Source organism: Euleptes europaea, chromosome 2 (genome assembly GCF_029931775.1).
Source record: "Euleptes europaea isolate rEulEur1 chromosome 2, rEulEur1.hap1, whole genome shotgun sequence".
Taxonomy (NCBI): Eukaryota; Metazoa; Chordata; class Lepidosauria; order Squamata; family Sphaerodactylidae; genus Euleptes; species Euleptes europaea.
In genome coordinates, this window is record NC_079313.1 from 3,638,551 (window position 1) to 3,663,632 (window position 25,082).

General features: G+C 50.6%; 1 protein-coding gene across 1 annotated transcript in view; it reads right to left on the minus strand.

Moving 5' to 3' along the window:
- Nucleotides 1-510: 510 nt before the first annotated feature.
- KDM4B (lysine demethylase 4B) overlaps nucleotides 511-25,082 on the minus strand; it is a 200,668-nt gene continuing 176,096 nt past the window's right edge. Inside the window, exons 14-22 of the mRNA XM_056867633.1 lie at nucleotides 23,582-23,804; nucleotides 17,247-17,323; nucleotides 16,439-16,494; nucleotides 13,736-13,844; nucleotides 6,259-6,444; nucleotides 5,999-6,163; nucleotides 2,700-2,819; nucleotides 1,883-1,975; nucleotides 511-681 (exon numbers count right to left, since the gene is read on the minus strand). Coding sequence (XP_056723611.1) covers nucleotides 511-681; nucleotides 1,883-1,975; nucleotides 2,700-2,819; nucleotides 5,999-6,163; nucleotides 6,259-6,444; nucleotides 13,736-13,844; nucleotides 16,439-16,494; nucleotides 17,247-17,323; nucleotides 23,582-23,804 — 1,200 coding nt within the window. The remainder of the gene's footprint in view (nucleotides 682-1,882; nucleotides 1,976-2,699; nucleotides 2,820-5,998; nucleotides 6,164-6,258; nucleotides 6,445-13,735; nucleotides 13,845-16,438; nucleotides 16,495-17,246; nucleotides 17,324-23,581; nucleotides 23,805-25,082) is intronic.

Consider the following 25,082-nt stretch of genomic DNA (forward strand, 5'->3'; position numbering starts at 1 on the left):
AGTCAGTGAAATAGCACCTTCTCCAAAAAAGAGAGAAGAAAAATATTACAAGGGAGGGGGAGAGAGAGAGAGACAGAGAGAGAGAGAGAGAGAGGGCCACGGTTGAAAAACTGGAACCAACGTTGCAAATCCTGAATACTTTCCCAAGCGTTTTACCAACGAAACCAACAAAACGGAAAAAAGAAGGAGACAGACCCAAAGTCTAGTGATACATGCTCCACTAGCACACATTCTTCCAGAGTTTCTACGGACCAGGTTTCGCCCCGCTCAAAATAAAAATAAAAATCCATCGCTGGGAAGAGCAGAGGTAGGGCCAAGAGCAAGACGCGCTCCTCTGGGGTCCGAAGCGAGAACAGGAGAGAGGAATTGACAGCAAGTTATTGCACACGGATGGGCCTCACGCTCCACAGTTTCCTACTTAAATTACTTTGTCGCAGGGATGCGAAAAGAATATATTAAAAATGTCGCAATCCTATTTCTTTCTTTTGTTAAATCACTGTCCGTCCCGGTTTAGAACATGGGGGTGCCTTGCGCTCCCGGCTGAAGCGGCGCTTGGAGCAGGGACTCCATGACGGAAAAGTAGTCACGGCTCGGTCCGCGGTCTTCGGGGTTCTTGGCGGTGCCCACCCGAGGGCGCTTGGCGGCCTTCGAGTCTTCCTGAGGAGCCCCGGTGCTGAGGGACTGCAAGTGAGACAAGGAAAAGGGGGTGCGTGAGAAAGGACCAGGGTGGGCGGCGCACAGGCCGGGAGGACCAGGACGTCGTTCTGGGCAGAAGCAGCTGGGAGACAAGGGGTCAGGAAACCTCTCCATGGCACCATGTGGGGAACAGTGCATCGGAAGAGCCCTTCTAATGGCATCCGCCCTGAATGGACAATTCTACTCCCCAACGCAGTCCCACCAGAACAGAAATGTTGGACTTAGGGCAACATTTGGGGAGGGGCCATGGCTCAGTGGCAGAGCCTCCGCTTGGCATGCAGAACGTCCCAGGCTCAATCCCCGGCATCTCCAGTTAAAGGGACTAGGCAACTAGGTGATGTGAAAGACCCCTGCCTGAGACCCTGGAGAGCCATGGAGAGGGGCTGTGGCTCTGTGGTAGAACATCTGTTTGGCATGCAGAAGGTCCCAGGTTCAATCCCCGGCATCTCCAGTTAAAACAGCTAGGCAGGTAGGTGGTGTGAAAAGACCCCTGCCTGAGACCCTGGAGAGCTGCTGCCGGTCTGAGTGGACAATACTGACTTTGATGGACCAAAGCTCTGATTGAGTATAAGGCAGCTTCATGTGTACATTCAAAAAAAATGCAAACAAACTTTTTTGGATCGTACCAGGAGCGTCTCGGGAAAGAAATCCCTGCATAAAATTAACCCCTAAATACCTAAGAATGTGCCCTAAGAGTGCACGGCTGTCCTCGCCGAGAGCCAGGGCTTTTCTTGGCCCTGGCTCTGGCCTGACGGAATGCTCTTCCTGGTAACATCAGGGCCCTGTGGGACCTTAAAAGAGTTCCGCAGGGCCTGCGATACAGAGCTATTCCACCAGGCTGATAACTGGGGGAAGCCAAGGTGTCATCTATGCTGGCCTCCTGACCCCCATCCTTTCTTTTATGTTCTATTTTTTTTTAATAGATCTGAAGGGGCCGCCTGCCTTCCTTTTGCCCTGGTGAGCACTATAGTGTTGTTACTCACCCTGAGCCTGGTTTCGACCAGGGAGGGCAGGCTAGAAATAGTTAGGTAGACAGACAGGCAGGCAGGCAGACAGACAGACAGACAGAGATGGATATAGATGGGATAGATGAGATAGCTAGCTAGCTAGCTAGATAGATAGCTAGATAGATAGATAGATAGATAGATAGATAGATAGATAGATAGATAGATAGATAGATACCCACCAAGCGTGACTTTACTTTCTTGGGCAGCTCCTCCTCCAGGGTGTAGATCTCGCCCCGTTTGACCATCAGCTGGGCACCATCTTCAAACTCCACCTGCGGAAGAAAGCAAAAAGAGGCCCTCAAACTTTATGATCGGTAACTTCTGCTCGGCTAGCGGCAGCACCTCTGCGACCAAGTCAGGCTGGCCGGTCCTGGGGGAACGGCCCCCCTCTGCCCATGAAGGCCGATCTTTGGGTGCTTAAGTCATGCTCCTTTGGTCACATTTTAATTGAGGGGAAATGGTGAAGGAACTTGTCACGGGGGCTCCACAAATTCACTGGCCTGAGTTGGAATTGAAATTAAAAGTTTCAGTCTAGACATTAGGAAGAACTTTCTAACAGTCAGAGCAGTTCATCAGTGGAACAGGCTTCCTCGGGAGGTGTTGAGCTCTCCTTCCCTGGAGGTTTTGAAGCAGAGGCTAGATGGCCATCTGTCAGCAATGCTGATTCTATGAGCTTAGGCAGATCATGAGAGGGAGGGCACCCTGGCCATCTTCTGGGCATAGAGTTTGGGTCACTGGGAGTGTGTGGGGGAGGTAGTTGTGTGTTTCCTGCATTGAGCAGGGGGTTGGACTAGATGACCCTGGTGGTCCCTTCCAACTTATGATTCTAGGAGTCTGCCTGCCCTGAGACAATGCTCCAGCAAAGACAAAGAATATGCCCACCGACTTCGGGGACAGCCACCCGGCAAGGAGGTGCCAGCCCACCTTCGTGTGGCAGAAGCATGGCCAATTCCTGGCAAGGTGAACACCGGGAGCGTGTGCCGAAGAGGCTCTCACCTGGAAGATCTGGCTGATCAGGGCACCAATGAATTTCGCCTTGTAAATGGAGCCGTCCACCCACTGCAGCTGAACCACCTCTCCCTCGGCAGGAGGGCCCGTCTTGAGGCAGTCTTTGCTCTGAAGGCAGAGAGGAGGAGAGAAGAAGATTTGGGTTTTTATACCCCACTTTTCTCTACCTTTAAGGAGTCTCAATCCGGCTTTCAATCCCCTTCCCTTCCCCACAACAGGCACCTTGTGAGGTAGGTGAGGCTGAGAGAGCTCACCTACGACAGGGAGCCATCCCCCAGCACAAGGAAGGGCAGGAACCGGCCAGAAATCTACAAAAGGGGTTCCCAACGTGTGCCTTCCTGGTGGCATAAAGTGCTTTTAGAAAGCGGGTGGGGACAGGCGAGGCTCTTGCCCAGCTGGGTTTCTGATTGGCTATGTAGACTGAAATCTGCATAGCCAATCAGAAACACGGCTGGGCAAGAGTCCTGCCTGTGCAGCGGCCCCCACAGTGTTCATTTTATACTTTTTAAAATGTATTTTTTTCAACTATCCCTCTTCTGCCCTGCACCTGGCCTTTTTCTCTGTGAGTGGCTCAGGCCTCATGCGGCAGCCATTTTGGGGCTGCACCCACCACCCTGTGTCAGAATTCCAAAGGTGCCCCCAAAGGCTCAAAAAGGTTGGAGGCCCCTTCTCCAGAGCAAAGGCAGGCCATGTTGTTCTAATAAAAATAAGAACAGGAATAAGGTGATGCCCAAAGGGCCCACCCAGAGGAGAAGCTTAGGGGAGGGGCTGTGGCTCAATGGTAGAGCATCTGCTTGGCATGCAGAATGTCCCAGGTTCTATCCCCGGCATCTCCAGTTAAAGGGACTAGGCAAGTAGGTAATGTAAAAGACCCCTGCCTGAGACCCTGGAGAGCCGCTGCCAGTCTGAGGAGGCAATACTGACTTTGATGGACCCAGGGTCAGATTCAGTATAAGGCAGCTGCATGTGTTCATTGGTTCACCCAAAGGAGAATCTTCTGAGCTACTTATGATGATGTGCAACCTCTTTCTGGGGACAGGGCGCCCCATCTTTTCCAGTGCTACCTGATTATCTAGAATTCTTAACCATTCCAACTTTTTGGAGACTTTTCTTCTTGACCAGACCCAATGCCTTACCCCTCAATGAATTATCTGGCAGATTCTTAAATACCCCAATCGAACAGAGTCTGCCCGTGTGGAAAGGCAAAGACAGTAACACCCATTTTTTACTCAGTTGTGATTTACCGTATATACTCGCGTATAAGCTGAGTTTTTCAGCCCAAAAAAAGGGCTGAAAAAGCCAAACTCGGCTTATACGCGGGTCAATACGGTAGGGGAGGGGGGAGGGGAGGGGGAACTTACCGCCATCATCGTCGCCATCGCCCGCGAACCTTTACCCGGCCGGCAGGGACCTTCCTTGGCAGGCAGGAGGTTCCTGCCGGCCGCTCCGCGGCGGCTCAGGTGCCCGGGCGCCTTCCTCCTGCCAGCAGGGGCCTTCCTTGGCCAGCAGGAGGTTCCTGCCGGCCGCTCCGCTGCTGCTCAGGCGCCCGGGCGCCTTCCTCCTGCCGGCAGGGGCCTTCCTTGGCCGGCAGGAGGTTCCTGCCGGCCGCTCCGCGGCGGCTCAGGCGCCCGGGCGCCTTCCTCCTGCCGGCAGGGGCCTTCCTTGGCCGGAAGGAGGTTCCTGCCGGCCGCTCCGCGGCGGCTCAGGCACCCGGGCGCCTTCCTCCTGTCAGCAGGGGCCTTCCTTGGCCGGCAGGAGGTTCCTGCTGGCTGCTCCGCTGCCGCTCAGGCGCCTTCCTTCTGTCAGTAGCAGCCTGGAGGGGCCTCCTGCCGGCCCAGGAAGGCCGCGCCGCCGCCACTTTGCCGCCTCTCCAGGTGAGTAGGGGGTTCAGGGGCTCTTCCCCCTCCCCCCCTTGGATGGCAGTGGGGTCGGGGTGGGTTGGGGTGGGGTGGGAGGGCCCGGGAGGCCGGCGGGAGGGCGACCTGGGGCAGGGGCCCTGCGCTCTAAAATGGCGACCGCCATTTTAGAGCGCAGCATTGCTGGTAAAGGGAATTTCTTATTGACCCTCGGCTTATACGCGGGTCAATAAGAAATTCCCTTTTCTGGCCTCAAATTTGGGGGGTCGGCTTATACTCGGGTCGGCTTATGCCCGAGTATATACGGTATATTCTTCTATAAGATCTTCCTTTATTACACCACTGATTTCATACTTTCTTGTACGTTCTCATGACTATCATTTAATCTATCTGCTGCCTGGTAAAGGTAAGGCCGTTACCCTATCCGTAGTTCATTATTTAACGGCTGCCTTGAAGATACGCCAAAAGTTATAATCAAGTTACATAAGAATATGAGAAAAACCCTGCTGGATCAGAACCAAGGTCCATCAAGTCCAGCAGTCTGTTCACACAGTGGCCAACCAGATGCTTCCAGGAAGCCCACAAACAAGGGGACTGCAGCAGCATTCTCCTGCCTGTGTTCCACAGCACCTCATATAATAGGCCTGCTCCTCTGATACCAGAGAGAGTAGATGTGCGTCATGACTAGTAGCCATGGATAGCCCCGTCCTTCATATGAACGTAAGGAAAGCCCTGCTGGATCCATCAAGTCCAGCTGTCTGTTCACACAGTGGCCAACCAGGTGCCTCCAGGAAGCCCACAAACAAGATGACTGCAGCAGCATTATCCTGCCTTTGTTCCACAGCACCTACTATAATAGGCATGCTCCTCTGAGACTGGAGAGAATAGGGATGCATCATGACTAGTATCCATTTTGACTAGCAGCCATGGATAGCCCTCTCCTCCATGAACATGTCCACTCCCTGGGGCAGGGAGTTCCACAATTTCACTTTACGTTGTGTGAAGAAATACTTCCTTTTATCAGTTTTGAATCTCTCACCCTCCAGCTTCAGCAGACGACCCTGTGTTCTGGTATTATGAGAGAGAGAGAAAAGCTTCTCCCTGTCTGCTCTCTCCAAACCATGCATAATTTTATAGATCTCTATCATGTCTCCCCTTAACCACCTTCTTTCCAAGCTAAACACCCCTAAGTGTTTTAACTGCTCCCCGTAGGTCTGCTGCTCTAGTCCCCTGATCATTTTGGTTGCTCTTTTCTGCACCTTCTCAAGCATTGCAATATTCTTTTTCAGGTGTGGTGACCAGAACTGTACACCTTATTCCAAGTGTGGCATCGCCATAGATTTGTACAGTATGGTAGCAGTTTTATGCTCTATTACGCCTAATTGCTAACTTGCGCACAGGCGCTCATTTTGCACTGGAGTGGGAACTTACCACGATGCTCTCCGGGAAAACGTTGTCGCTGTACGAGCCGTCATCAAAGTTCACCTCGTAGAAGGTCTGTGTTGTTATGCCGATCACTTTGCACCGGTAGTAGAGGGTGTTCCGGCTCTTCGTGATCACCGTCTGGCCCAGGGACACCTCCCGGGAAAATGGGATCTATGAGAGAAGGAAAGGAAACTGACACCCCTTTTTTTAAAGGGGAATGAGAGTAGACAAGGGCAGGAGGCGGGATGAAGGCAGAGGACACCTACGACATGGCTGGCCGCCTTGTGTTTGAAGCAGGTGATAGACACGACGTAGGGCCAGTCGTCTGGTTCGATGGGCACTCCGGCTGTGTGGGCACAGGTGACGTGGAAGGAGGTGGAGCAGTGCTCGTAGGAGCATTGGATGCAGGCACCGGACACCTTCTTCATCCGCTTCCGGCAGTACACGCATCTCTGGGAAAGAACAGGGGCCTGTGTTAGTGCATGCTGGAGAACTGAACACTGTAGGAGAAAGGGGCAATTTTCATTCCAGGGCCGTGCTGGTCGGTGACCGTAATGAATAATGCATTACTTCATTGCGGGACCTTCCTGTAAGCTTGCCAATGCCCAGAGGACGCTAAGCAGGACCTTTGGAGTGCCCCTTCAATGCCAGAAGCTGGAAATATTAGTCATGGATCCTCCTGGCTGAAGGGCAGAATACCTCCAGAGTTCCAGAGGCCAGAAGCAAAGAGGGAAAGCCATCCTTCTGAGGTTTTCAGGGGAAAATGTGGCCGGTCTCTGATTGGGGGAAGGGGAGAAGATGGCTAGGCTAGATGAACCTGGGTGTAATTTATGCTCTGAACTACCTCCAGTGTCGGCCACAGCTTCAGCACCCCCAACGCATCAATGCATGAAGCTGCCTGATACTGAATCAGACAACTGGTCCATCAAGGTCAATGTTGTCTATTCAGACTGGCAGTGGTCCTCCAGGGCCTGGGAACAAAGATGGCCTCCTGGGTGTCCCACCAATTTAAGAGGTGCGTTCGGTGGGTACACAAGACAGAGCCTTTTCGGTGGGAGCCCCCCAATTATGGAACAACCTCCCCAGGGAGGTGCGCCTGGCCCTCTCACTTTCAATCTTTAAGGAGCAGTCAGAGACAGTTTTATTTAGGACCTCATTTGGTTATGTTACCTAGCAGTCCTGAATTGCAATTTTAAATTTTGGTTTTTATGTTTTTAATGTTTGATTTTATGTAGTTTGTCCATTTTGTGAGCAGTGACATGGATAAGAAGACGAAGAGTTGGTTTTTATATGCCGACTTTCTCTACCACTTAAGGCAGAATCAAACCGGGTTACAATCACCTTCCCTTCCCCACAACAGACACCCTGTGAGGTAGATGGGGCTGAGAGCTAAGAGAGCTGTGACTGGCCCAAGGTCACCCAGTTGGCTTCGTGTGTAGGAGGGGGGAAACAAACCCAGTTTTCTAGATCAGACTCCACCGCTCCAAACTACCACTCTTAACCACTACACCACGCTTGTCAGATCTCAGAAGCTAAGCACAGTCAGCCTTGGTTAGTTCTTGGATGGGAGACTACCAAGGAAGTGCAGGGTCACCACACAGAGGCAGGCAATGGCAAAACCTCTCTGTTCGTCTCTTGCCTTGAGAACCTTTTGTAAGCCATGACATGGATAGCCCCAGGCTAGCCCGATCTTGTCAGGTCTCCGAAGCTAAGCAGGGTCAGCCTTGGTTAGTACTTGGATGGGAGACCACCAAGGAAGTCCAGGGTCGCTACACAGAGGCAGGCACTGGCAAACCACCTTCCTTAGTCTCTTGCCTTGAGAACCCTACGGGGTCGCCATAAATTGGCTGCGACTTGACATCTCTTTCCTCCACCACCAATGGCTGCCTTCTTACTGCTGTTTGGACGTGGGGCACTAGGGTGAGGAAGACAGATGGCCTTTTGGTCGCCGCTAGCTAGCATTTTAGAAACAAGCAACGCTTTCGTTGCCCGTTCCACTCAATGGCCTCTAGGTCACTGTCCCTACTCGGCCAGCCCTTATCATTGTACTGATTCCAACTTTCCTTTCCCCCAGAATGCTTCACAGCCCTTGCAGAATCCGGCAAATAAAACATGGAAGTCTCAGAATGCAACTCCGAGGAGTCTGCAAATCTGGCGTGCCCCCATCTCAAGGCCCTAGCCCCCGCTTCTTAGTCCACGCCATAAAAAACACACCTCTCGGCCAAGATGCGGAGGCATGAATACATGAAGCTGCCTCTACTGAATCAAACCATTGGTCCATCAAAGTCAGTATTGTCTGTTCAGACTGGCAGTGGCTCTCCAGGGTCTCCGGCAGGGGTCTTTCCCATCCCCTACTAACCTAGTCCCTTTAACTGGAGATGCCGGGGATTGAACCTGGGACCTTCTGCATGCCAAGCAGATGCTCTACAAACTGAGCCACAAACTGAGGCAAAACAGTCCCTCCCAATATCACTGTCAGGCACGGCGAATAGCAGCGCTTCTCCTAATCAGCGAGGGGGTTCCGGTATCGACAATTTAATAATGAGACTTCATTGGTATTGACCGATTTCCCCGGCTGCTCGCTTTCTGACCGGCCTTGCCCCAAAGTCTGAACACGGCAGGTAGAGTAATGGAAGGGCAAAGGTTATTACAAGTGAGTACATTCTGAGCATGGCTCAGGCTAATGAGCTCAAAGGCTGGGTGACACGTAGGTCTTTGGTCCAGGGGAGGGGCACAAGAGACGGGGCCGGCAGCTTCCACCCGACCACTGAACAAGAAAAAGGGGGGAAAGAAACCCACCCTCAAAAACCAGAAACTGGGTACCCAAGGTTGGGTGGAAAGGGTAAAATTATGTAGTACAAAAATATCTTTATTTTAAGGCGCTTATATCTCGGTTAAAAACATTAAGAACGATAAAACAAGGCACAGTGGCAACTCATACGGAGTGTGCTTGCTTCATGAGGTTGATACCTGCATGCATACTCGGTATGAGAGACCAATACAGCCCAAGGTAGGGCAACTTATAGGTATTCCACCTAGAGGGACCTCTAATTAGAAATTGATTATACATCCTATACACATGCCTGGGCTGGTATAAAGTTATCTATCTGGTATAAAGTTATCTATCTATCTATGGTCATACATTTGTTTAATATTTGGATGCACGTTATATAAGTTTCTATCTGATCACGTTTGGTAGACCTGTAGACCGAAAAGTGTATGGTCCCCGTGGTCTAGGTCTGTCAACCTTATGAAGAAGAAGAAGAGTTGGTTTTTATATGCCGACTTTCTCTACCACTTAAGGAAGAATCAAACCGGCTTACACTCAGCTTCCCTTTCCCTCCCCACAACGGACACCCTGTGAGGTAGGTGGGGCTGAGAGACAGTAACGAGACCAAGGTCACCCAGCTGGCTTCATGTGGAGGAGTGGGGAAACAAATCCGGTTCACCAGATTAGCATCTGCCGCTCATGTGGAGGAGTGGGGAATCAACCCGGGTTCTCCAGATCAGAGTCCGCTGCTTCAAACCACTGCTCTTAACCACTACACCATGCTTGCCTTTGTGCCTTTATAATTTTTAATGTTTTTGACTGAGATATAAGCGCCTTATAATAAAAATATTTTTCTATTATATAATTATATAATTTTACCTTTTCCACCTAACCTCGGGTACCCAGATTCCACCAGACATCAGAGTGACTCTGTCACTTCTCGACTCGCTGCTGTACGGGGTGGCTGTCTCCCAATACAAATCTTCCAAGGATGAAATGGGCCAGCCCTGGAGGAAAGGACTAGACCGGCGGTCTCCCATTTTTCATCCTTCAGGGAACCGATCTGTCTTGTCCGCTGCGCAACTCCAACGCAACGGCAGAGATTGTGGGATGTCTTCTAGGGCGGACAGTCACGTTAAGGAGAGCGACGAGATGGTAAACGTCCCCATTGTTGAGCCACGCACACACCAGAACACGCCTGGCACACGGCAAGGAAAGATCTGTAAGTGAGGCCGGGCTGCCTCCCAGGGGAGAGCTGATCTATCATGTACTGCCGAACGACTAATCCATCACCCCCTGAGACCCGAGGCAACGTGCTGAATCACACATTAAGAGGAAATGCGACTCTCTCTCTCACACACACACCAGTCAGACTGGGGGGATTAACGCATGGGCAGAATGTTCTTGGTTCACTCCTCCCTTATCTCACAATATTTTATTCCGAGACAGGATAGTCAAACACATGACGCTAGTCCATCCCACTATAAGTCCGAAGCAAGTAGCTGCTGGAGGCTCCCTGTGCGTTTGAGCCACCCATATAATGTGGGATAGTAGTGGAGTGACCGCCGTGTCATTGCCCAAGGATTGCCTGAGGGGTTATCCAATCAAAGGCTGATTCTCCCCTTTTTTTCTTGGGACACCAGTGTTCTGGTATACCATCATGACGGTGTGAAGCACCCCCCCCCCCACAGGGCTGGTCGGGGGTGTGTGTCTGTCTGGCCTGGAGAGGGTTGGGGCTTGAGGCGCCTCTTCAGCCTCAGACCAGTCCGAGGGAGAGTCTGAGCTTTCCTCTCCCTAGGAGGCTACCCGGGTGGCTCTATGCTCAGCCAGCCTGGGTCACAGCCTGTTTCCTCCCTGGCTAATCTTCAGGCCAGAGAAGCTCCACCCCTTCCACCCTCTGCCCTTCCCCCGGAAGTCCATAAAAGGAGCTCTCCTTCCCCTTCACGTCACTTCCCTTCCTAGCCAGCAGCGCGGCTTGCACCTGCCCTGCCCTTGCTCACCCGCAGCTCAGCTGTTTGTCGGGGCTGGGAGCTTGAACAAAGGGAGGTTAGTAGCGGGCTAGTCGTGTGATTACATGCACGCCGGCATTCCGGCAATGTAGCGAAATAAAAAAAAGTAGCGGTTTAGCACCGAAAAGATCACTAGAAACCAGGGATTGCTTAACCCGGTTTTTGTTTGTTTTTTTGCTTAAATCGCGCCTAAGGTGGGTCCGATGCGCTGCCCTCGGACGGTCATGCGTTTAGGCCACGGGAATTCACTACTTTTAAGGGACAAAGGCAAGACAAATTGGCCATGCGTTAAACCCCTTTGATAAAGACCTGGAGCATCCTTGGCCCAGCAGCCCATCAAAATAAGACATAACAAAATAAGAGAGCCAGTGTGGTGCAGTGGTTAAGAGCGGTGGTTTGGAGCAGTGGACTCTGGTCTGGAGAACCGGATTCGATTCCCCACTCCTCCACATGAGTGGCGGACTCTAATCTGGTGAGCCGGGTTGGTTCCCCCACTCCTCCACATGAAGCCGGCTGGGTGACCTTGGGCTAGTCACAGCTCTCTTAGAGCTCTCTCAGCCCCACCTCCCTCACAGGGTGTGGGGAGGGGAAGGAAAGGTGATTGTAAGCTAGTTTGATTCTCCCTTAAGTAGTAGAGCAAGTCGGCATATAAAAACCAACTCTTCTTCTTTATCAGGGAAGAGGGAAGATTACAGAAGACATCTGACAAAGGTGTGAGAAGAAAGGGGCCGTGCCTGCACGGGCCCCCCTCAAAAAAGCAGAGGCACGCTGGGAAACCGCACCTTCTCCATTACCCAGAATAAGAAATGGGCTGTCGGCTGGGTGACGAACGCCACAATTCATGTACTCCCCTAGAGGGGATGGCAGCTCATTATTCTGAAACCCCCTAGTCATAAATAATTTACACATGCGGGCAGCAACACCCCAATTAATCAGCAGCCACACCGCAGCTCTCCGTAACAGAGTGGCACGCTGGCGCAAGGCGGCTGCTCTAGGAGAAGAGGCAGCACAGCCTCACTGCTGGGGCCTCACCGCCTCTGCTCTCTCTCCCCCTCCCCCCCCGGCTAAATAAAGAACTTTACATTAGAGGGCTGCCATAGAGAGGATGATGAGGAGTTGTTCTCTGTTGCCCCAGAAGGTCGGACCAGAACCAACGGGTTGAAATTAAATCCAAAGAGTTTCCGTCTAGACATTAGGAAGAACTTTCTAACAGAGCGGTTCCTCAGTGGAACAGTCTTCCTTGGGAGGTGGTGGGCTTCGGAGGTTTTTAAGCAGAGGCTAGGTGGCCATCTGTCAGCAAGGCTGTCACATTCTAGCTGTATCTGAAGAAGGAAGCTGTGGCTCACGAAAGACTGAGAGGGGATATGATAACCATCTTCAAGTACTTGAAGGGCTGTCATATAGAGGAGGGTCCCGAGTTGCTCTCTGTTGCCCCAGAAGGTCGGGCCAGAACCAACGGGTTGACATTAAATCCAAAGAGTTTCCGTCTAGACATTAGGAAGAACTTTCTAACAGTTAGAGCGGTTCCTCAGTGGAACAGGCTTCCTCGGGAGGTGGTGAGCTCTCCTTCCCCGGAGGTTTTGAAGCAGAGACTAGATGGCCATCTGTCAGCAATGATGATTTTATGAGCTTAGGGAGATCAAGAGAGGGAGGGCATCTTGGGCATCTTCTGGGCATGGAGTAGGGGTCAGTGGAGGTGTGGGGGGGAGGTAGTTGTGAATTTCTTGATTTGTGCAGGGAGTTGGACTAGATGACCCTGGTGGTCCCTTCCAATTCTATTATTCTATGCCCTGCCAGAAATTTTGTTAGTCTTTAAGGTGCTACTGGACTCTTGCTCTTTTCTACTGCTAGTGACAAAACTAACAAGGCTACCCATTGTGATCAAAAACTCTATGGTTTTCATAGAGGTTTTTTAAAAAAAGAAATGTGCTAGAATGTCCCTGTCACTTCCGGGGTAAACTGCCCGCCAGTACTGGACATCCGGGAACCCTTGTCGCAACTCAGGAGGGATACCACCAACTGCCTTGTTCAGGGCAGGCTCATACTAACAAGACTGAGCAAGCGGTGTGGTCTTGCCTTATTCTTTGTACAGCGCCAGTATGGAATAGCGGTCCGAGAGTGCTGGATTAGGAACAGGGAGAACCCCAGATCAAATCTCTCCTCTAAGAACATAAGAAAGGCCCTGCTAGATCAGACCAAGTCCCATCAAGTCCAGCAGTCTGTTCACACAGCGGCCAACCAGGTGCCTCTAGGAAGCCCACAAATAAGACAACTGCAGCAGCATTCTCCTGCCTGTGCTCCAGAGCACCTAATATAATAGGCATGCTCCTCTGATCCTGGAGAGAATAGGTATGCATCCTGACAGGTATCCATTTTGACTAGCAGTTCCAGATCCTCTCCCTGTAGCAGCAAGGCTGACAAACGTACTGCAAGTTTATTTTTTTTAAATGCTGAACTCCACATCGGAAGGACCATCCAGAGCTCTTCTCCAGCCCCCGCTCAAACCCGCGAGGCAACTCTGTGCGCCGACAGAGAGAGAGAGAGAGACATGCCGGGCCAACCTGAAAACCTTCCTGGCAGCCGCAGAAGACTTAACAGATTTCTCCGGGGAGGCCCATTAAGCAGAACAAGCCAGCCCCATGTAAAAAAAGGATTTTTAATTCGCTCTTACAAGCGTGGGTAATGAAGAGGACGGCGCACTGGAAATGTCAGGTTATCCATAAAGGAACCGTCTCCATGCAATTTAGCGCTTGTGTATCAATGCTAGGCCATCACTCCGCCTGAATAATGAGCGCTCGCTACCTCCACAGAACGGCCGGAGCCCTGTTTGCACGACGAGGGAGGGGAAGGCCTGCCGGCCGCACGACAGGCCCCCCTCCTCACCTCCACGCCAGGGCCCGCTGCTGCTCCTGGGCCCCCTTTCCGAAGCGAGCCCCCCCACCCCCCCGGTCAAGCGGCTCTTACCAGTTTCCACCTCTGATCAGGAATGGCAGTGATGTCGACGGGGTGGCGCTCGATGACGTTGAGGAAACGGGCCTCCGGGACGGCGATGGCACAGATCACGTGGACCCACCTGGGAAAGGCCAGCACACACGTTAGAAAAACTGAAAAGCAACTCTTCCCAAGGTCACGAAGATGACCCAACTACATAATTATATTAGAAATAGTAAGGGCAAATCATTAATCAACTCTAAGATTTGATGTAGGATAGATTATGTAAGGAAAAGGTCAAGATGTAATAGTATGTATTGTGTTTGTATGGTGTCTATATTTATGGTGTTCAATGTTTGGAAAAATAAGCATTTACCACACACACAAAAAAAAACCCAAAACAATTTTTTACCACTACCATGACTAGGTGCTACAGGGAGCCCAAGAGAGACTCGGCAGCTGCCAAAAGAGTTTACAGTCAAGGCTTCCAGGACATGCAAGCCGGCCTGTCAGCCCAGCAGGCTGATGCGATACCAAGTCCCACTTTTCAATACTTGGCTGTCTCTGATGAACAAGACGGAGCAGAGAGACCATGGAAGAAAATTAGTCTTCGCCTGACTTCAGGCGTGTAAAGTCTGCTGAAGTCTCCATTAGAGCGGGAGGAAGAGGGTTACGTAGGCGGGGCTGGGATGTTCTGTGACGGCAAAAACCAGTGACCTTGAAACTGGGACAAACTGGTCTGGGTCAAGCCATGACCAGCTGCAGAGAAAAAGAGATACTAAGAAAGTTCTAGGTGCACATGCTTGTCTGGGGGATTATAAATGTACTTGGGAGAGGTAACTTCCCCGAGATTCTGCTTTCCTGCCTCTGGCGATCGTACAATAAAGAATTCAACAGCTCTGGAAATTGTAAAGTGTCTTTCTTCAGCCAGACCACATAAGAACGGCCCTGCTGGATCAGACCAAGGTCCATCAAGTCTAGCAGTCTGTTTACACAGCGGCCAACCAGGTGCCTCTAGGAAGCCCACAAACAAGACCACTGCAGCAGCACTTATCTTGCCTGTGTCCCACAGTACCTCATGTAATAGGCCTGCTCCTCTGATCCTGGAGAGAACAGGTATGCATCACGACTAGTATCCATTTTGACTAGTAGACATGGATAGCCCTCTCCTCCATGAACATGTCCACTCCCCACTTAAAGCCTTCCAAGTTGGCAGCCATTGTGGGAGTTCCACAATTTCACTATGCGTTGTGTGAAGAAATACTTCCTTTTATCTGTTTTAAATCTCTCACCCTTCAGCTTCAGCTGAGGACCCCGCGTTCTGGTATTATGACAGAGGGAGAAAAGCTTCTCCCTGTCCACGTTCTCCATACCATGCACAATTTTATAGACCTCTATCATGTCTCCCCTTAACCGCCTTCTTGCCAAGCTAAACAGCCCTAAGCGTTTTAACCGTTCCTCATAGGGCAGTTGCTCTAGTCCCATGATCATTTTGGTCGATCTCCTCTGCACATCCTTTCCCTCTTCTGAACACATGAAGCTACCTTGTACTGAATCAGACCCTCAGTCCATCAAAGTCAGTATTGTCTACTCAGACTGGCAGCGGCTCTCCAGGGTCTCAGGCAGAGGTCTTTCGCATCACCTACGTGCCGAGTTCACTTGAACTGGAGATGCCGGGGATTGAACCTGGGAACTTCTGCATGCCAAGCAGATGCTCTACCACTGAGCCATGGCCCCTCCCTCCCCCTTCTCTGTAAGAGAAGAGAGCACAATATTTACTGGTTTCACACCACTTCCTCTTGGGCGTAACATACACAGTTGTGGCTTATTCAATTCCTTGCCTCCCTACCGAGCAAGATTTTCTGGCCATCGGCCTTATGGCCAATGCTGTACATCCTGGGGGTGGGGGGGTGGGGGGAGGAAGAGACTGGATAAACTCACTGGTCAGCAATGGACCAGCCAAGACAACACAGAGCTGAAGCTTAAAAGCTCCACGCCAGCACACTGCCAGCCCTAGGAAGGTAATGAAAACAAAAAATTCCAGCAAGATTGAGCAAGAAGCTTAGCTGAGAAAATCCTGCCCCCACCCCCGAGTGTCACATAAGCATTAGGCAAAACAAACAGATGAAGGTATCGTAAAACCAGAGGACAGACTTCACAAGTGTAAAAGAGAGCAAGCCAGGGCACCCAGCGAGGAAGCAAAATCAATGAGATTTTCAGGGCCTTGCTGCTGTCAATGGAAACAGCTGGTCACAAGACAGGCATGACAGGCGGTTGTAATGCACTTAGCAGACAGATTCAGGTGAGAAGCCATGTTAAGTCTGTATTAGCATTGCAGAATCCTAACAGCACTTTGGAGACCAACACAATTTTCCAGAGGATAAGTATTTACGAGTCGAAGCTCAGTCGGATACAAACGAGAACGAAGATTCGTCGGACTTCATTCATACTTGCTTTTGACAAAAGTGAGCTTTGCCTCACAAAACCTTATCTCCCTGGAAAAGTGTGTTGCCCTCTTAAGGTGCTACCTGACTCGAATTTTGTTTAGCGGGTAGAGCAGCAGCGCGAAGCAAGCGCACAGGTGGGTATCAGGTGCACAATGTTGCCAGAGCCGATTCCTCCCTGTGGCGGTTGCAGAAACAACTTTTGCCCTGCCCCCCCCGGGAGGGGCAGGAATACCGGCCGGAATCAGAAACTGTAACACATGCAGGGACTTTATGGCTTGGCCCCATTTACCTTCCATCTGTGGTCCTCTGCAGAGCTCCTCCCCTGAGATTACAGAGACAACAGTCCTAGAGAGAGAAGAAGGGAAACGGATGAGCAAAAACCCTAACCCTAGCCCAGAACAGCCCCGATCCAGCTTCTGAGGTTTCAATGAGTGTTCCACAAACCACAATGTCCTTTCCCTAGATTTAACAGGCACTGGCTATCCATCAACCATTTCACACTTTAAAAAGGGGAAATGAAATTTAATTTTTCCTTGACACTATAAAGATAAAAGTTGCCACATCTCTCATGCAATTGACCGATCTATCTGACAGCAGATAAAGCAGTATCTGCTTCTCAGAAAGTGTCTTTAGCTGTTTTATCCAGGGAGTGATCTATTTATTCCGTGCAACATTATTTTGTGGACACGCTAAAACAATGTGGGCTAGGGAGTCTATTTGATCCGGACAAAATGGGCATTTTCGTTCTTCTGCAGTAATTTTGTTGTATCGCGCTCGTGTCTCAGCTGAGTCTAGGGCATTACATCTTGCCAATAAAAAAGCCACAGTTTCAAGTTTCTCTTCTCAGCCTCAGGCCCTGGCCCTCCTGCGAGCAGGATCTTCTTGAGGGCTAGAAGCATTCCCCCTTCTTTTAACGAATTTTTTTTTGAAACTTTCAGGACGCTCCATCAATCCACACGCTTGTCAACAACCCCGTGCTCCTTTCTGCAAGCAATCTCAGCCCTGCCTCGAGAGAAAGCCGAGCAGAACCCCACCACCTCCGCGCTCCCCGGCTACCGAGAGACCTCGCTGGCTACCGAGAGAGGGGCTTAACTCACTGCTGTCACGGCGTTGGCGGAGCACCGGGAACAAGTCCAGCCTTCGTTGACTAGGTCGGGGCGTATCCCGTAGCAACCTGCAACAAATCAAAATGCGGTGATTTCAAAAGGAGGAAGGGGGGAGGAAAAGACCAAACAATCTACGTGCACATTTCATCCTTTGAGGAGCAGAAATGATGTCGCTGGTATTAACGGAGGGAGCCATCTTTGTGAAACAAGAGGCTCAGAGAGAGAGAGAGAGAGAGAGAGAGAGAGAGATAAAGAGAACAAACGGTAATCTCATGTTCATCGAGTTAAGATAACGAATTATCGGCATTGCTGGCTTGCTCATTCTTAACACAACGAACAAGTTATGAATAATGCATTTGACAAAAATTCAGCCACAAAACGCATGCCACACCCCGTCGTGCTATGGAAGAACAAAACAGAGCAGCCGACAACAGGTAGCCCCCATTTTTTAAAAAAGAAACTTGTTAAGCAATGCCCTTGGCGAGGCCTCAGGTAAGAACTCTTCGAGTTGCATTGTTGTTGTTGATGTTATTATTATAATTATTATTTTATTAGATTTATACCTCCCTTTCTTCCCAGCCACGGCCAGGCTCCTCTCTACACAATGGGCAGACAGGAAGAGCAGAAGACTACGCCTGCAGGAGCCGACGCATCATTTCAACAGTGTTCACACAGAAATAACTTGCATAGCCTCCTCCCTGGGAGAGGGGTGAGCAACACTGTGAAGTGGTTAAAGTGTCGGACTAGGACCTGGGAGACCCAGGTTCAAATCGCCACTAGTGTGATGGAAGCTTGCCGGGCGACCTCGGGCCGGCCACACGCTTTCAGCATCGCCTGCCTCGCAGGGCTGTTGTTGTGAGGATAAAATGGGGGACAGGAGGGTTATATAAGACACCTCGGGTCCCAACTGGGGAGAAAGGTGGGATTATAAAATAAATAAAAAGTACATAAGCAAGGGAGTCTGAGCGTAGGGTCCTCTCAAAAGGCAGGTCCACTGGCCCAAATGCCTCTTCACGTGAACAAGGCCAAAAGAAGGCCCGCTCCATAAAGTCTCAGATGCTCTCTGCCCACGTACAGAGAAGAGGGAGATTTCCCTGCTAGAAGGCAAAATGTCAGGATTGGATCAGGCTTTTGTTGACTGGAGACCTCCTTGCAAGGTAAAATAAAGGGAGAGAATCCACTCCTGGACACGTCTGTACCAAACTGTACAAAAGACAGAAATGCCTTTCTGCTGGATCAGACCAGTGGTCCATCTAGTCCAGCATCCTGTCTCACACAACAGCCAACCAGTTTCCCTGGAGGTCCAACAACAAGGCATAGAGGCCTTCATAAAAACATCAGAAGAGCCATGCTGGATCAGACCAGAGGTCCATCTAGTCCTTCATCCTGTCTCAAATGGTGGCCCTGGAGGACCAAACAAACAGGGCATAAAGGCCAAGACCGTCATAAAAACATCAGAAGAGCCCTGCTGGATCAGACCAGAGGTCCATCTAGTCCAGCATCCTGTCTCATATGGTGGCCGTGGAGGACCAAGCAAACAGGGCATAAAGGCCAAGACCTTCATCAAAACATCAGAAGAGCCCCGCTGGATCAGACCAGAGATCCATCTAGTCCAACATCCTGTCTCACACAGCAGCCAACCAGTTCCTCTGGGAGGCCAACAACAAGGCATAGAGACCAAGACCTTCATAAAAACATCAGACGAGCCCTGCTGGATCAGACCAGTGAGGGTCCATCTAGTCCAGCATCCCGTCTCACTCAGTGGCCAGCCAGTTCCACTGGGGGTCTAGAAACAGGGCACAGAGGCAGAGGCCTTCCCCTGATGTTGCCTCCTGGAACTGGTATTCATTTTTCCCCCCAGAGACTATGTGCCTGCCCGCAAAGATAGATCGAGTCAACTGAGCACATGTTGTTGGAGTATGCTTTATACAACAAAATCCGCAGTGAGACCACTGGGCATTGCTGGAAGGATTTCCCGGGAGATCTAATAAAACCGAAATTGAATAACTTATCTCGGATAAAAACCATCGCACGACACAAAGGATTGCCAGGTTTTGTGCCCAGGTCTATAACCTTAAAACAAACAAACTGAGAAGTGATCTTAAATTAAAGAGTGGTATAGATTTTAAGTCCTTGAGGTGATTTTATTTTTTATTTTTCGTTAAGGGGTGTTAATATGTTAAGCACATTACGTTTATCTGTATTCGTGGTTGATGCGTTCTATGATTATTTTTATAATGTTCCCATTTTTGTACTTTTGCTGTATTTGCTGGTTGTGGACTGTAATAAATACTTTGCTTGCTTGCACCCAGCTGGCTTCATGTATAGTTATGGGGAAACCAACCTGGTTCATCAGATTAGAGTCCACTGCTCTTAACCACTACACCACAGTGAAGAAGAACCCTGCAAGTCAAACACACTCTCTCCCCACACGGTAGCTGAGTGAGATATTCTAATACTTCAGTTTTACAATCTATGTGTGTGTGGGGGGAGGGAATCTAAATATTCAGGTAATGTTGAAACTTTTGGGTAAGATAAAAGGAAGAATCTTAGGCAAGGATGGAGATAAATCCCAGGGGTAGAAGGGGGGTGGGAGGTTAAGTCAATAACACCAAGCCAGCAGGCCTCTCCTTGAAGTTCCTTCCTGCCAAGTGACGGGTCACAAAAAGGCAAAAAGAAGAAGAAGAAGGTTTAACCCAGGCTGTGTAGAAAAGAAAAAAAAGGGCTCGGCTGTCATCCGTTTGGAAAACTGATCAGGAAACTAAAATGGAAACTGTTGTCCTTAACTGAAATATTTATGGAGCCCTACGCTGTGCGAAGAGACTGTGAAATTTCAGCATCGATTTCTTGCTTCGCAATCACAGGGGAAGGGGGGGAAAGAGAGAGAGAGAAAGAGACTTCTATATTGGTGGAGAATGGAAGAGCCGTCTTTTGAAAAGATGCAACACACAGAATGCAGATACACATCCAGGAAAAGGCAGAAAGGAATCATAGAGATGGAAGGGACCACCGGGGGGGGGGGGGGAGGAGAAGAAGAAAAAGAAGAAGGAAGAGGAGAAGAAGAAGAAGTAGGAGTAGGAGCTGGTTTTTTATATGCCAACTTTCTCTGCCACTTAAGGAAGAATCAAACCAGCTTACAATCAACTTCTTTTCCCCTCCCCACAACAGACACATTGTGAGGTAGGTAAGGCTGACAGAGCTCTAAGAGAACTGTGACTGGCCCAAGGTAACTCAGCAGGCTTCATGCGGAGGAGTGAGGAAACCAACCCGGTTCTCCAGATTAGAGTCCGCCCCTTGTGTGGAGGAGTGGGGAATTGAACCTGGTTCTCCAGATTAGCATCTACCACTCATGTGGAAGAGTGGGGAATCAAACCCAGTTCTCCAGATTAGAGTCCGCCACTCATATGGAGGAGTGGGGGATCAAACCCGGTTCTCCAGATCAGAGTCCACCGCTCCAAACCACCGCTTTTAACCACTACACCACGCTGGCTCCCCCTGCACAATGCAGGAAATACACAACTACCTCCCCCCACACCCCCAGTGAGCCCTGCTGATAGCATAAGGAGCTATGAGGAAGAACCAGGGCTTCCCCAGGACAGCTGTGATTTGATGGGCTCATCCGGGCAGGAGCTCGACCAGGGCCTGTGCCTGGGCAGAGCTCCATTCGGAACTTGCGACAGCTGTTTTTGAAACCTCTCTGGGCTCCCAGTCTGATCTCATATTGGTTCTGATCACTACTTTGCAAGGTTGATACTTGCATGCACACTCTGTATGAGAGACCAATACAGCCCAGGGTAGGACAACTTATAGGTATTCTACACAGAGGGATCTCTAATTCGAAATTGTTTATACATCCTATATGCATGGCCTGGGCTGGTATAAAGCTATCTATCTATATATGGTCATACATCTGTTTAATACTTGGGTGCGCATTGTGTGACTTTTCATTTGACCACTGATGAAGGCCTGTAGGCCAAAATGTGTATGGTCTGTGTGGTTTAAGTCTATCAACCTTTTGAGTTGCCTATGTGCCTGGTTTTATTTTTTAATGTTTTTAACCGAGATATAAGCGCCTTAAAACAATTTGTCTATTTAAACAATTTTATCTTTTCCACCCAACCTCAGGTACCCAGCTCGTATTGGTTCTGCCATTCACCTCCCCTGGAGGAAGAGGAGTTGGGTTTTATATGCCGGTTTCTTGCTTCGCAATCACAGGGGAAGGGGGGGGAAGAGAGAGAGAGAAAGAGACTTCTATATTGGTGGGGAATGGAAGAGCCGTCTTTTGAAAAGATGCAACACACAGAATGCAGGTATACATCCAGGAAAAGGCAGAAAGGAATCATAGAGATGGAAGGGACCACTGGGGGGAGGAGGAGGAGGAGAAGAAAAATAAGGAGAAGGAAGAGGAGAAGGAGAAGGAGTAGGAGGAGTAGTAGTTGGTTTTTTATATGCCAACTTTCTCTGCCACTTAAGGAAGACTCAAACCGGCTTCCAATCTCTTTCCCTTCCCCTCCCCACAACAGACAGCTTGTGAGGTAGGTGGGGCTGAGAGATCTCTAAGAGAACTGTGACTAGCCCAAGGTCACCCAGCTGGTTTCATGTGGAGTAGTGGGGAAACCAACCTAGTTCTCCAGGATAGAGTCTGCCACTCATGTGGAAGAGTGGGGAATCAAACCCGGTTCTCCACCACTCCACCACTCGTAACCACTGGACGTCCTTTTGCCTTAGCAGATGGTTCCTCAGCCCAGGCCAAAGCTGCCTTGGAGAGGGAGCATCTGTGGGGTGTCGGCCTGGCCAACGCTTCTGGAGCTTCTTCCTCATCCTTCACAGACCTTTCCCTGCTTCCAAATTATCTATTCCGCTCAGGCCGAAGGATGTGAAGGAGGCCAGCCCATAATGGATGTCTCAGAGGGAGAAAAGTACCCAATAAAATAATGGACTCTTCTCTAATAAGACGCTGTCTTGCTGGGAGCCCAATCTGTAACGGGAAACATTGGAGGAGCTGGCGGAGGTTTGAGCAACTGCCGCAAAAATGCCATTTGGTCTCTCGCAGGGCTTTGCAAAATCCAGCTTGGGAATTTGCAAAATTCAGCTTGGGAAAAGATCTAGGATCTCTTCCTTACTAAAGATCTAGGATCTCCTCCTTACTTATTTTCCCTCTGAGTTATTTTGCAATCTTCCCCCTCCCTCTCTGCTCAAGAGGTGTGTTTTGGCTGTCTTCACATGAACAAAGGGTGTCTGTGCCTATGGGTGTTATTGGTGAAGGGCCCTGCTGACTTTTAAAACCTGAATACATTCCGAGAAGTCATCAGAGGACAGTCCAGAGAGGACGCCACCGTGCCACGGAGGGCAGGTTGCCTCACACAGATAGCATCTGTAAACACCGCATTTGAGAGGAAGGCGCCGATTTCTCTCTAACTTCTGCTCTTTTCTCAGCTTCATTTGGAAGGTTAAATGCCTTTAAGGTCTGCCGAAATCTGAGCACAGCCCTTCCTGAGCTGCATGTCTAAAGGCGCTGCAGCCTTAAGCCATTCCTACGTTGGGGTCAGGAAGCAGTTTTCCTCCGGGCCAGCTTGCCCAGGGATCTTGGAGGGTTTTTCCACCCTCTTCTGGGCACGGAGCAGGGTGTGTGTGTGGGGGGGAAATTTACAACTACGTCCCCCCACATCCCTGGAGGAAAGTTGCTTCCTAACCCCCAAGTGGCAATTGGCATGGCCCTGGGCATGCAAGAAAGGGCCGCAAGAGCCAAGCATTGACGCAAACCTTCCTGCCCTCCCTCTCATGATCTGCCTAAGTTCACAGAATCAGCATTGCTGGCAGGTGGCCATCTAGCCTCCGCTTAAAAACCTCCAAGAAAGGAGAGCCCACCACCTCCCTAGGAAGCCTGTTCCACTGAGGAACCGCTCTGGCTTTCAGCAAGTTCTTCCAAATGTTTAGCCGGAAATTTAAACCCGTTGGTTCTGGTGCGACTTGCTGGGGCGACAGAAAACAACTCCACATCATCCTCTCTATGTCAGCCCTACCTCCCCCCCGACACCCCCCAGCGACCTCTACTCCACGGCCAGAAGATGGCAAAGAAACCCCTCCAGGATCCTGGCCAATCTGGCCTGGAGGAAAGTTGCTTCCTGGCCCCCAAGAGGCAACTGGCATTGCCCATGGCATGCAAGAAAGGGCCATGAGAGCCAAGCGCCAATGCAACCCTTCCTGTCCTCCCTCTCCCTCTCATTTGGATAGAAGACGGCTTGACCCCTAAGAAGCCCAAGGCGGGGGCAGAGGTGTGGACAGGTGAACACCCCCAGGGGTGCAGAACCGCGACGCACACTTACTGGCGTGGACCTGCAGGCAGCACTTGGCACAGGAGATCAGCAGGCTGCTCCCGTCCTCCCCGATGTAGGAGTTCGCCGGGAGGGGCTCTGTGTTCTCGCCACTCGAGGTGAAGCACATTTCGGGGATCAGCGGCTTGGTCTTCTGCCCCCCGTGCTTCAATGGTGGATGCGGCGCAGAGCTGTCTCCTGAGTGAACCGGGGCCTCTTTTTCCATCTTCAATGCCTTCAAGGAGGGGAAAAAACAACGAATGCATCACTGACTCCTCACCCTACTTGGTCGACTCCTGTGTAGCAAGCGCCCTGGCCCTACTCACAACCAGACCCCACCCCAAGGACGGTGCAGCTGCTTCTAATTTATAGATGTGTAATATGTAACTCTCCTGGATAGCCCAAGCTAGCCTGATCTTGTCAGTTCTCAGAAGACAAACAGGGTCGACCCTGGCAAGGATTTGGATGGGCGACCTCCAAGAAATACCAGGGGGGTGATGCGGAGGCCGGCAATGGCAAACCCACTCTGAATGTCTTGCCCTGAAAATTCCACCAGGGGTTGCCATACTTCGGCTGCAACTTGACAGCAAAAAAAAAAAGTATGTAACTGGGAGGAGGGAAGACGGCATGGTATAAGAATATAAGAACAGCCCTGCTCAGACCAAGGCCCATCAAGTCCAGCAGTCTGTTCACAGAGTAGCCAACCAGGTGACTCTAGGAAGCCCACGAACAAGACGACTGCAGCAGCGTCATCCTGCCTGTGTTCCACAGCACCTAATATAATAGGCCTGCTCCTTTGATCCTGGAGAGAATGGGTGTGCATCGTGACTAGTATCCATTTTGACTGGTAGCCATGGATAGCCCCGTCCTCCATAAGAACATAAGACAAGCCCTGCTGGATCAGACCCAGGCCCATCAAGTCGAGCAGTTTGTTCACACAGTGGCCAACCAAGAAGCCCACAAGCAAGACGACTGCAGTAGCATTATCCTGCCTGCGTTCCACAGCACCTCATATAATAGGCCTGCTCCTCTGATCCTGGAGAGAATAAGCATGCATCATGACTAGTATCCATTTTTACTAGTGGCCATAGATAGCCCTCTCCTCCGTGAACATGTCCACGTACAGCCTGATCCCATCGGGTCTCAGGGTCAGTACATGAAAGGGAGACCTCCAAGAAAGTCTCTGCCGAGGAAGGCAATGGCCAACCACTTCTGCTTCTCACCTGCCTCGAAAGCCCCTTGCATAAGTCGGCAGTGACTTGGCAGCACTTTACGTATGTGTAACTGGGGGGGAGGGGAGTTCTGGGTAACTGGACTATGCGCAACCATTAGAGCTTCCCTGACCCCGCTGACTGTTGCACATACACCGACTTTTGGCTGGAGGTGGTGGTGTGGGAAGCGGAGTGCGCGGGAGCTGGGCAGGAAGGAGACTGGGGAGGAGCCGTGGCTCAGTGGTGGAGCATCTGCTTGGCATGCAGAAGGTCCCAGGTTTAATCCCTGGCATCTCCAGTTA